The sequence below is a fragment of the Leuciscus leuciscus genome (assembly GCF_965113295.1).
Source record: "Leuciscus leuciscus genome assembly, chromosome: 21".
NCBI lineage: Eukaryota > Metazoa > Chordata > Actinopteri > Cypriniformes > Leuciscidae > Leuciscus > Leuciscus leuciscus.
Genome location: NC_138745.1, coordinates 6,616,873 through 6,630,139, shown reverse-complemented (window position 1 = coordinate 6,630,139; position 13,267 = coordinate 6,616,873). Strand labels below are relative to the sequence as shown.

The 13,267-nt window shown below is 35.0% G+C and overlaps 2 protein-coding genes across 2 annotated transcripts; one reads left to right on the top strand and one right to left on the bottom strand.

The window, feature by feature from the left end:
• Positions 1 to 2,247: 2,247 nt before the first annotated feature.
• ifnphi4 (interferon phi 4) lies at positions 2,248 to 3,972 on the top strand (the record flags this gene model as incomplete). Its single annotated transcript, XM_082152594.1, has 5 exons — positions 2,248 to 2,517; positions 3,313 to 3,390; positions 3,487 to 3,630; positions 3,719 to 3,796; positions 3,883 to 3,972. 5 exons carry the CDS (start codon positions 2,248 to 2,250, stop codon positions 3,970 to 3,972), a joined length of 660 nt encoding a protein of 219 aa, XP_082008720.1.
• A 1,404-nt stretch (positions 3,973 to 5,376) lies between these two features.
• cd79b (CD79b molecule, immunoglobulin-associated beta) lies at positions 5,377 to 11,348 on the bottom strand. The gene is made up of 5 exons (XM_082151583.1): positions 11,181 to 11,348; positions 10,410 to 10,721; positions 10,204 to 10,322; positions 9,359 to 9,412; positions 5,377 to 6,475 (listed from the first exon to the last, which is right to left on the bottom strand). Exons 1-5 carry the CDS (start codon positions 11,329 to 11,331, stop codon positions 6,371 to 6,373), a joined length of 741 nt encoding a protein of 246 aa, XP_082007709.1. The 5' UTR covers positions 11,332 to 11,348; the 3' UTR covers positions 5,377 to 6,370.
• Between the last annotated feature and the right edge of the window lie 1,919 nt (positions 11,349 to 13,267).

Genomic DNA, 13,267 nt, shown 5'->3' with positions numbered 1-13,267 from the left:
GAAAACCCTTAGACATAAGATTTTAACTTAAAGGTGCATTGCGCAAGTCTCTGAGTTTTTGCAGAACTATGCCCCCTCTGGCGGCAAGCGAAACTGCAGCCAGAAGTGTGCACGCTCACGGACAAAAGTTTTCTTTTTTTTATCTTACGTGGAGTTTGCGTTGGTGTTTGAAATGAACTACAAGCCGGTCTCTTAGAATCCATCTTCTACGGAGAATGGCGGCGAATACACAAACCTGCCAGACAGCCAGGTGAGCGTGCCGTGAACGCGCATGACGTCACGCCCAGTCTAAAATTCCGGCCCGAATCCCTCTTATTTATTTTACTTTACAGGATTATAGAGACAATCTCAGTGATCAGAGAAGGGCTCATTCAGCCCATCAGGCAATTGTTTAAGCATGTATGGGTTAGAAAACGGGTATTTTTAACATGAAAAGTTGCTTAATGCACCTTTAAGGTTGCTAACTAAATTTTAACAAATATTATTGTTTATTACAGTTAACAAGGAATAAAATGCAAAGACTAAAAGGCTTAAAGTTTTCTTGTGTTTAAATATTGCTGGCCCACTTTGGCTGAATGTGTTAGATAAAGTGGGATTCATGTAAAGCGGGTGACCTTTAACCTTCAGTAATTATTCTCAAATAGACATTCACTGGTTATTTTATAGTTGACATGTATCTTTTTTTTTTATGTAAACAAGGAAATTCAAGTCAGAGATGGAAGAAAGGAAAGAAAGAACAGAAGGCATTAAATTCAATCTGAGGGAAGAAAGGACGAGAGGAGCAACATTTAGATGCAGAGTATATATATCATTTTCACAAACATTCCAATATTCAGATTTCATTCATTTTAATGTCAACACAACATGTTCTATTCGTGGTTTTAAATTTTACACATGCATTGTAAACTGAATTTTACTCATAGCCTAAGCTATATGTTTTTGGGTTTGTTTAATGTTGTTGAATAGCCTTGATGATGTGTGCTAAAAAATCGTGTTTTTAATACAGGATCATTTTTGATAAATCAGGGATGGCTCATTTACCAGACCATCTGGCTAACATTGTCATGATCTCAAAATGTTTATACCTTGCAAATAACACTTTATATGAACTGTATTCAAATTGAAATAGCTGGACTTTAAAGTTAACAAAAATAAGAAAAGAAAAGAAAAGAAAAGAAAAGAAAAGAAAAGAAACATATAGGCATCTAAATCACATATTTAACAAAAAGTGTTCAATTTTACATTTTACCTGCATTCACCTTTATTTTAGGGTTTTGGAATCTATTTAAACCAGATTTTTTAAAATTGAAATCTTCTTCTTCTTATCATCATCATTATCTGTTTTTCTTCATCATTTCATCATCATCTGTCGTGTGTTTTCAACTCAAGGCCTTACGTCATCAGAATTACCTGGCAGCATTTGCCAAACTGACAATAGGCAATTTCTCCTTATAATTGATTTATAAGGAGAATTATTAGAATTATTCCCACGGAATTAGTATTTTCACTGACTAATATTCTTGTAATAGCTAATTGTAATGTAATAATTCTTGTGCATTCAATGATGAACTGAAATATGAAATAGGTAGCCTATATGTCGCCACGACTCATGACGTCACTGGCTTTCGATTTCACTTTCTAAGGTATTCAGCTTTGGAATTTCTTTCTATAGTAAAAGTCAAGGTTCACACCATAGGTTCACACGCAAACGCAAAGAAACATGACAATTCTTCTTCTGCAAACCAACAAACAACAAACAAACAGACAGACATACATTACTAAAATAAATTAATAAACAAAACACACGTAAACATTTGTTTAATTAATATATAGGCTATATTTACGGTTTCCAACATTGATTTATGCTTTATTAATCAGTAGACCTATCGTGTAATTTATTTATTTATTTAGAAGTCGTGTTCGTTATATCTACAAGGCAACACGAGTCCATTCACTCTCTCTCTTTTAATTGTTATTGTTGGCTAGGGCTATACTATACATTACCAATAGGTCTTCTGTGGTGTTTATACTGTATTTATTCAAGTGTAATGTATTTGCGCTTGTTATTTGTGAACACAATGAGAGATCACTGTAGGAATTCTGATGAAACGCCAAACTTCCCCCACTCACTCTCGAGCTTGCGCACTGTGGTTTACCTATCGCTCAGGTGTGTGGCCGCTGACATCTGAAAAGTGAATCTCATATTCGATTCATGGGATAGGGACATAGCATATATAAGAGGACAGCATGGAGGAGAAGACACAAGATCATCCAACAGCAGTAAAGAACAACCGGAGGACTGAAACAGCAGCAGCTCATCAAGTAGATCAACCTGTGGAATCACTGATCATCACTCGAGACATCAGAATGAATGTTCGTCTGGATCTTCAGCTCTGCCTTCTTCTGGCAGTGTGTATCAGCTCTGTGCTGAGCTGCAGGTGGACCAAACATGGTCGACAAAGTCCATCAAAGTTTCAGCACCACCATGGAACCTCTTTGGATCTCATCAGAACGATGGTGAGTGTTTTTTCTACTTAAATAATGTCTTTCGATTTATTTTATATTTTTAAATAATTATTTTTTCATACCTATATTTTATGGCTATTCATTGAAAGACTAATATTTGTATTTTAAATATTGTCATGATGGACGAAAAAATTCGAAAAGTTTTTTGATCGCTATACTGTATCATATTCGATACATGACTTTATAAGGCCTCTAAATGTAGCTGAAAAACCACAATCTTCACATTGATAATTCACACAATTAGTAAGTAAAAGGTATTTTAGTACAATGTAGAAATATCCAGTGTGAAATAAACGTAAGAATAACTTTTATATTGTTAGGGATATTTCAAGATGAACACTTACTGGAATGAAGTAACTTAGGTTTACTTGATTTAAAAAAATAATAATGTTGAAATGTGGGGATCAATATGATGCATCAGGCTTTTGAGGAAAGTTTATTTGTACATCTGTCAATCATCATTGTGTTGATGATTGATTGATTGACTGTATTGTTTATTTACATTGCATTATATGTTTTGCTCCATATCTATGGTTCATAAAACTAAACATTTAAATATCATCTTACTAAGACATATTATTGTGAGATCTACTGATATTTACATGAATTTTATGAATTTTTGGCCTTTGAATAAAACTGATGAACTTCATATTCTTACAATATCATACTATATGACCCATAACAATCAAATACGAAAAAAAAAAGAAAAAAAAATAGCATTCAGATCTGAATCTGTTCATTCTGTTCAATATCTCTTCATTAAATCTGTTTCTGAATATTTTGCAGGGTGACAAAATCCATAATGACCACGAGGACATCAACCCTATCCCATATGAGCTGATCAATAACCACAGAAGAGCAGAGGTTAGCAAAAATGATTTTTCACAAAAAAGCAAATAACCCTGGTTTGTGCTGTTGATTATGAAGCTATATTCATATATGCATCTCTATTGTTTTCAGCCTGAGAAGCAGATCCTGTTTGTCATCCAGGCTCTGGAAGAGATCACTGGCCTCTTTGACGAAGCCGTCGTGCCCTGGGATGCTAAAAAAGTTGATGATTTCTTAAACACCGTCCATTCGCAGATCGATGGACTGCGCTCATGTGTGAGTACAGTGTGTTTATATTTGCATATATACGTAATGTCATCAGCAGTCGAGCCAGAGGAACTCATTCTTTTCTTTCTGAATGCAGGGCGATTACAAAATGAAGAGAAACAAAAAGCTGCATCTCTATTTTGAAAGATTGAGACAAATGACAGAGCTGAACAAGGTGAGATTCTTCTTCTAATATAGAAAGATGAACCCTCAGCTATAAATGTGGAAGCTCATCCTAATGTTGCATTACTCTCACAGGAGGATGGAGGTGAAAGCTGGGAGATCGTCAGAAAACGGGTCATAAGTCTGATGAACCAGCTGGAGTTTTTCCCCTTCAACACTCAGGCTTAAAGACTGGACTTCTAGAAGCTTCGCATTTACAAAAGAACATAAACATATTTCAGTGTTATTAATCAATGTTTACACTCCTCTTTTTATTACAGTAGATTCATTGTTATACAGTTGAAAAAGAGTTATATATTGTTTATTTATTGTTGTTTTTTATTCTGTTTAGCTTATTAAAGATTTGAATAATTATTTAAGATTTTTAGAATTATTATTTATTGTTATTTAATATTTATTTTTAATATATTTATTTTATTCAAACATATTTTATACATTTTATATGATATATTTTGCATAGTTTTATCCTTATTTATGTATTTATTTATTTATTTATTAATGGATCCTTTATTCTAGCTGTGACATGAATATGCAAAAATGCAGTGATTACTGATTACATAAAAAAATATGTATTTTGTATTTCTGACATTCAATAAAAACTTGAATTCTTAATATATTTTGTGAATTTATTTATGAAATATAAAGAAAGTTTATAAAATCCTTTCAAAAGAAAATGTTTTCCGATGTTTGCCGACTACAGCACTTTTCAGAACATCACACACTTGTGGACTCTAGAAGTTGAAGAAAAACTGGACATCATACACTAAACAACTGAGTATCTCACACATCATCATCATATGAATATGAATATGGAAGCCCATTTAATGCTCTGAAATGTCATAATAATGACATAAAATGTTTGAAATTAAAAAGTAAAAATTATGAGAATTTAGGACTTTAAAAGTCGCAATTATGACATAAACTAGACATTAAGTCTAGTCCCGGACTAAAATGCATGTTTGAGCTGTTTTAACTAGAAGTCTCTTGTATCTTAAAATATGTACTACTTAAATGTCGTAGTTAAATTTAGGCCTAATCCTGGCTTAATCTAAACCCTGTCTGTGATACCGAGCCAGTATGACTCTTTGGCCCTGACGAATTTAGACACCCAGATTATTACCCATTGGTAGGTTTAGGATTAGCTGTGGGGGAGGGGTTATGATTAGGGGCGGGGTTAGGATTAGGCAATCAGGTACTGACTTCAACTAGGGGGGTAATAATTTGGCAGGGGGTCGAAATTTGGCACAACAGGGGCAAAACCTGTTGAAAAGTCGTGTGTATTCCAGCCTGAAAATGATTTCGACTGTTAGTTTGTCTGAATGGCCATAAGATGGCGCGCTTTCCCTGCAGCTCTTACAGCACTTTATTATTAGAAGACTAAACACTCTTCCAGTCAGTCTCTTTGTGTATTTCTTTCTCTCTCTTTTGTGTATTATCCTGTCTCAGTCTCCATTCAAGTAGGCCTACTTAATCCATATATAGGCCTTCTGTACAGTCCAAACTGAACAAATGTGATCTGTTTTCTAGGGTAAAAAATCGAAACAAATACTAACATAAAATGAAGAACACGTATTCAGGATTTTGCAATATTTTACTAGTCAGATAGCAAATTTGTGACATTGACAATGTTAAATCCTTGTAGAGACGGTCAAATGTTCTTTGCAGATGTTCTTTCAAATCATCAGACTTGTGGAGTCCATATCAGAAAGAATGCAAAGAAAATATACCAAAAAAAGCTGCTTTGTGGAAAACACCTGATGCTTATTTTAACAGATATGAAGTGAAAGTAGACATTTGATTTGCACGTTCCTTTAGCTTTGAGCAGTTCCTTACCACTAGTATTTTTATTTCCACATACACAGCACCTTATTATCACGAAAGAATAGCCAGAGCCAGTGCATTTATAAAACAAACACACACACAAAAACAAACCAAAAATTAGCACATGACACAATATCAGTTGATAAACGGAGTAATAAAGAAAACAAACAAGCAAACAACAATAAAAACATAAGTTAAATGTATTACAACGCTGCTAACAAAAATATGTTCCATGAACGTTCTGCTAACGTTCTCATTAAGTTATGAAAACGTTATTTCTCAATGTTCTCAGAAAAAAAATTCTCGGTTATGTGAGCATTACAGAATGTTTTCTCTATTTGATCATTTTGCAAGTATTATGGGAATGTTACATTTGGATGTTCTCTGAACCATCTGAAAAAAAGTAGTAGGCTAACATTAAAAAAAACATTATATTACCGTCCGATTAAAATATTTCAGAAAAAAAACGTTACATGAATAATGTGTAAATAACTAACGGTCCCTGTTAGCTGGGAATATTGTTATGTAAATGTGTCATCAAAACTTATATAAACAGTATATAAACGGCGTGGTTACCCCTTCCGAGATAATAGTTTCGTGCTTTCAAGTGAAATCTTTTTCAAACATACACTCACACTCAGTGACATCATCAGTGTGCATACAGTACAAACAGATGTACAGCCGTGATATGGACTGAACGTAATCATTGTTCTGGTGTTGAAGCTGATATCTGGATGTGTTTTTCTCACTCTTGGTCTGGGGACTCCACTTCCCATGCTGCATCTGTGGGCTGGGCGTAAACAGAGATGTCCTCGTATACATCGCCACCACAATGCTCGATTTCTAAACCCTGTACAGAAAAAACAGATGGATTTCAAAGAATATTAAGAGCATGTGATGTTGTCAAAGTAGTATACTAAAGTAATAAGACATGGGAAGCCATGCATTTCATTTATGAATTATTACAGTTTTTCTCGATTGATAACACACTATAATAACTGATTCAGTTGGCACAATTTCCCAAACCATTAATTCACTTCTCAAAACAAAGACACATCTCATAAAACGTTTAAAGGGATTATTCACCCAAAAATGAAAATTCTCTCATTAATTACTCACCTTCATGTCGTCCCAAACCAATATGACTTCCGTTTATCATCGGAGCACAAATTAATTTTTTTTTGATGAAATCTGAGAGATTTCTTTCCCTCCATTGACAGTCTATGCAACTACCACTTTGAAGCCGCAGGGACATCATTAAAGTAATCCATGTGCTTTGTTTGCGCAGAAAAAACAACATAAATGATCATTTCATTTAATATTAATCAACAATGCGTTCATGAGAACATACACCAAGATGCATGTGTGTTGTGTTGACGCGAGAACGGACTTTGTTGCTTGAACGATCTTTTGAGATGAATATTTTGCAAATAAAGTGGTAAATTATGTTTTTTTGCAAACAAAGCATTTGCATCGCTTCATAAATTGAGGTTAAACAACTGAAGTCACATGGATTACTTATGATTACTTAATGATGTCTTTACTACCTTTCTGGGGCTTGAAAGTGGAAGTTGCACAGGATGTCAGTGGAGGGACAGAAAGCTCTCAGACTTCATCAAAAAGATCTTCATTTGTGTTCCGAAGATGAACAAAAGTTTTATGGTTGTTGGAACGACATGAGGGTGAGTAATTAATGACAGAAGTTTCATTTTTGGGTGAACTATCCCTTTAACACGTCACCTGTTTTATATAGGTTTTAACCATGTTCTCATTCATAAAACATAAACAATGATTATGTGCCATGTACATCCACAGGCTTTCCATACAGCTTACACATACAGTGTAATTACAGAACTCAGTAGTTTAGATGAGGGAAAATTCACTTTTATGTACAGTAAACTGTTGAACGTACACCCTCAGACGTGTGATTGTCAAATTTGTGGCCAATTTTTTTTTTACATGTATTGTATTTTTGCAGAACTGAGAAATATTTGTCATAAGACCAAGAAACTACAAAAATATTTGATTTGACATGATGATAGTTTGAGGTTTGTACGAGTTGGTGTGTAGTTATGAGTTTCTGTTTTTCAGTTTGAGAAAATAGTTTCATGAATTATGTGTTAGCAATCGAGAAAAACTGTAATATAGACAGAACGATCAATTCCTGCACCAGAAAAAAAGGTCTATAATTCATTAGTGCTGGTTACTTCGTCTATTTTATAAATTAATTCCAAATGAAGCCAAAGTAGAATCAACTGTTGAGTGTCTACTTGTAACACCAAAGACCAAAAGACCAAAGACTTTAGATATACAAATACTGTGCACTCATATTTCTATGAATGGGAGAAAGTACAACGCACAATATGGAGGAATAAGTGGTAAAGTCATTGCATCACTGCACTGCTTTCAGAAGCTCCAGTTGCTATAGAAACAGTCAGTGTTTTGAGACGCTTATGACTGTACATGTGCATTGGCTGGTCCAGCCTGAAAAATTCAATTTTTTAGTCATGATCTGAGTGTTTAGAAACAAAATGAATGAGACAGTTGTTGTCAGATTTCATTGGTGATTTTAAATATGAAATTTAATCATGAGCTTGGTGAACAGCTTTAAAGAGTTTGATGTTTCCCCGTTGAGAGAGATAGGAGCTGCACGTGCATGACTGAAATAGCTGTCCGAGAGGCGTTTCAAAGATGGCCGCCGAGTGAAATGACTTGCCTTAAAGGGACTTTGGTGAATGAATCAGGGTTACAATTCATTTTGATGGTCCCCTTTAGACATTCTGTTTGACTCTAAGTACTGTTACACCAACATGTCAACTAAATCTCATTCGATTTTTAGTTGAGTATTAGCAAACTGTTAAGTTAGGGTTAAGTGTTAGGGTTTGGATTAGTAGAATCAGCTGACATGCAATTGCAAAGTTACTTAAGGCCCGTTCACACCAAGGATAATAACTATTTTAATAACTAAGTTAATAACTAAGTATTGGTTAGGGATGCACCAATATGAAAACTTTGGTCGATACCGATAACTTTATATTTGAAAGCCGATAACCGATACATTGACCAATAAATGTAAATCCATATTTTTATATAATTTTTGAGAGCCTGATTACAAAAACAAAAGTCTCACCATTAAGAGCCTTGTACCAAGCACACAATTATAATATTCTCATTATAATGTTATGTAGCTTATATGACAGACTTGTGCTGAACATGTTGCACTTTACTGTATTTCAATCATATTTCATGCAATTCAAAACCATCATGTCTCAGCTGAAGGAAATAATACATTTACTAAATACACTGCTTTAATATGTCAGCCAAATTTTCTTATCGAGCTGATAACGATAACATTAAAAATGAACATATATCGGCCGATATATATTGTGCATTCCCTAAAATTTTTATTGCAAAACAAGTCAAAAATACTAAGCAAATAATTTTTTGCAGTGCAAACTGACACCGACCAACTGAACTCATGGAACGCCGCTCGGCCAATCAAATTCGAGGACCGGAACTTGTTTCTAATGCAGAAATGTTTCTATTTGCTTTATGAAATCGCATTGTACATCACAAGTATAATTTCATGCATTGTCTATCACAACAGACCATGTGTGTTTTCACTTCCTGAAGTGCATGCAACAATAGTTGCAGAACTCTGAGCTTAAAGCTCAACCAACCATAAACCAACACATGACAGTAACAAGCTAACCGAATGAACCAAAACCGTCACCTCATATATGTGATCATCCTCAGGTTCTTCATAATCCGCTTCTTCTTTCTTCTCCTGAAACCAAATACAATGAGAAACTGCTGTTTTTGCTTATTGATAACTGAATTATGGCACAAAAAAAACTAAAAAGTTGGTTAAACTAATTTCGATGGTCCACTTTAGATATTCAACTTACTATAAGTAACTACATGTCAACTAGCAGTCATGAGAGTATTAGTACTGCCTGTTTAAAGGGATACTCCACTTTAAAATGAAAATTCTGTCATCATATACTCACCCTCATATTGTTTCAATCCTTTATGAATTTCTTTCTTCTGCTGAACAGAAAGGAAGATATTTAGAAGAATGTCAGTAACCAGACAGTTTCTGGTCTCATTGACTTCCATAGTAGGAAAAAATATATACTATGGAAGTCAATGAGACCAGAAACTGTCTGGTTTCTGATATTCTTCTAAATATCTTCCTTTCTGTTCAGCAGAAGAAAGAAATTCATAAAGGAATGAAACAACATGAGGGTGAGTATATGATGACAGAATTTTCATTTTAAAGTGGAGTACTCCTTTAATATCCGCTAACACTTTATTTTGATGCTCCTCAACCAATTTTCTGCTGATAAGTAACTTTGCAACTACAAGTCAACTTATTCTACTAAACCAAACATTCTAATACTCTAATGAGAGTCAGTTGACATGTAGTTGCAAATCAATGAGTTAGTTCACATAGTTGCAAAGTTACTCACAGTTAGTAGAATGTCTAAAGTGGACTTTCGAAATAAAGTGTAACCAAACAGTAATGGATACCTCACACAAGTGCACATAGTAATAGAGAACGTTTGTGGCTCTTACCAGCTTGTAAAACTGAATCAGAGGAACGACAATGCACAAAATCAACAGAAAAGCCTGAAGGAAAATGATAACATCCTTGATTCTAGATCTGCGCAAGATAGCTTGGGGATCACTATATCCTATGGAAGAAACAAAGAAATACAAGTATGGTAAACAGGCTAGCGAAGAAAGAAAGTGAATGACATCAACAACAAATCATCACCTACTGGACACTTGAAGCGCAGTTCCCGGTCCAAGAGTACCATTCAGCTTGCAAAAATAAATGCCGCTGTCCTCAACCTCCACTTTCTTTATGAGAATAGAGGCATTTGTTTTTTCACTCTTCTCCCTTATAGATATTCTTTGGTTGTTGCTGAGTGTTGTTTGGTCAGGCTTGTCAGCCTTGTCAGCTTTGAAGAACCACACTACATGAGCCGGCATAGACGACTGAGACGACACACAGTATATCATCACAGTCTGATTGGTCTTAACGCCAAGAAATCGTGGCTTCTGGAACACATGGATATGTTTTGCTTCAGCTGAAATTATGAGATGGACAGAGAGAAAATATATAAGACAGAACCGGTTTAATATTGCAATGGCCATTTGCTGTAAGTTATCAGCAGAAGTAAAACCATGAAACATGCTTGGCATTATCAAAGACACTTAACAGTATGTGCATCCCACATTATAACTGTTTACTTTTAAGGTGGCACATGCAAACTTGTTTTGAAGCGGTGGGACTTCCTCTTTCACTCACAGATGGGAAGGAAGAACAACACTGAAAACAAGTCTAGGGCAACTGTAATATGCAAAATGTAATCCTGCAACTTTTAAATGTAAAACAAAAATCAAATCATTTGGTTGTAAAGAACTGCTGTCTTAAATAATTCCTCCCATATCTTAAAAAGTGCATCAAAATGTGGCATTTCAGAGAGTACCATCTTTAAAACTCAAAACAAAAATGCAGTTTTTAAATGTATAAAACAGCCATTTACCTGAGAGGTAAATCAGCGCCATGACTGAACATCCCAGCAGGAAGGAATGCATGATTCTTGGTCTTGAAATGCACCTCTCCAAGTAAATGTAGAAGTCAGTACAGATCAGAAAGACAGAACTGAAGGAAGCCAGCTGAAGGGTGCGGGTCATGAAGCTGTGATGAGACAATTCCGTTTCTGAGAAGAAACATGCAAATCCATACACCCATGCATCAAAATGATAAGGAGCAAGTGAATCATCTTGATGCAAAATACATTAAGAATGATATAGGCTACTTTACCATTTATATACAAAGATGACTAAACAAAATACTAATTAAAATGTCAACTGCATGCATCACTGCACTGTAAGATACACTTATACAAGATAGAATTTTTTTTTTTACTCATTTTTGTCTTGTTTTTCAGACCAGTACATATATCTAAACAACTAACGATTTTAAGTAAATGACTTAAGTCTTGTTTAATGAAATATTTATCAAAATTAAGTTAAATTTAAGAGCTTAAAAAAAGAAATATCTCCCAGTGAGGTAAGACAAATATTATTGTTTTCCTTTTGAATTTAATTTTCGGACCTCGCTGGCAGGTATTTCTTGATTTAAGATTTTCTTTTTAGATATTTGTAATGGGATATGATATCAATGTGTGATATCAATAAAACACATCAACAAATTATGAAAGGATTATTATTGCCGCTTCCATAGACATCAGTGTGTATTTTACAAGCTATTATTGTATACATATAAATGTAGAAATGTATACATACTCTACAATGGACTGTATGTTTTTTTTTTTTACTTTTCTTAAAATAAATTAGTCATTGTAATATGAATACACTCAGAAATAGTTAAATCAACAGCCCTGTTAAATATCCTTCTGCAATTACTGATTAGTGATTATAAAGAAGAATAAGCCTAATGGCTGCAAACAATAGCTATTAAAAGCAATAATGTGAAAATTAAAAGTAAATCTGCATCTGCATTGTTTCTCACACTGGCAGTCATATTTGAATGTGTCTTGTAGCCTATATGCGGTGTAAACATTGAGTTAATGTAATTACCGTGAATAAAGCTCAGAATCACTCTCGCGGTACATTGATGTCATTCACCGATCGATCGGTCTGCACAGCGCCTCTTTAATTTGTACACACCTAAATCTGCAGTGGTCAGGTGGTACAGCGGTCATGTGGTACAAGTCGTAGCTCTCAGAAAATTAAGAGTTTACATGTTGTAAGTTCTACAATCACGTGAAGGCTTTTTACAGTTGAGAATCATTACAGTAATTACGACATGGCGTGAACGCACCCCTCTATACCATAGACTGTAAAAAATATGCATAAAGCGTCTGTGACGTCACCCATATACTTCTGAAGAATGGTTTTGAGGCCGTTTATGGGGGGTATGGGCAGCGCCATATTTCAATACAAATGTTCAGAAAGGATAACTTACAGGTATGATGTGTTGTGTCAGATCATGGCCGAGACGTCAAATTTCAGGAATTCCACTCGGCGCAGCCTATGCTCGTTGTCAGCTGTCAATCGCGCCCTTATTTGTCATACATTTTATATCTAAATACGATCTAAACTAACGAGTTAGAAAAAAATTCACCCCCCTCACAGTTGTCAGGCACTCGGAACCTATCGAAAAATACAATAAAAGTCCATGGGACCAACCTGTAAAAACATGAATTTATGCTGTGAAAACGGACATTTTAACATGGGGGTGTATGGACATTTGCTCCCTTTTGGGACCTGCCCCTAGCGGATTTTCGATGTATTGCAGTTTTTCGCACTTCCGGGTAGGCTTCATTTTTCAGATTATGTTGCCGCTTGCTCTATACGCTGTGTTCACACTATGTGAACCCGTAGTGAACTCGTAGATCCCATACTTATGACATTCTCTGAGCTGTTCTCAGGATATTATGTGTTTCTATGTCAACACAATGGCAAAATGAATCTGCGGTCAGGTGGTACAATTGAGGCCAATAATGGTAACCCATACTCTGAATTTGTTCTCTGCATTTAACCCATCCAAGTTAGTGCCCACACATTAGGAGTAGTGATGGTGAACACACACACACTGCAAACT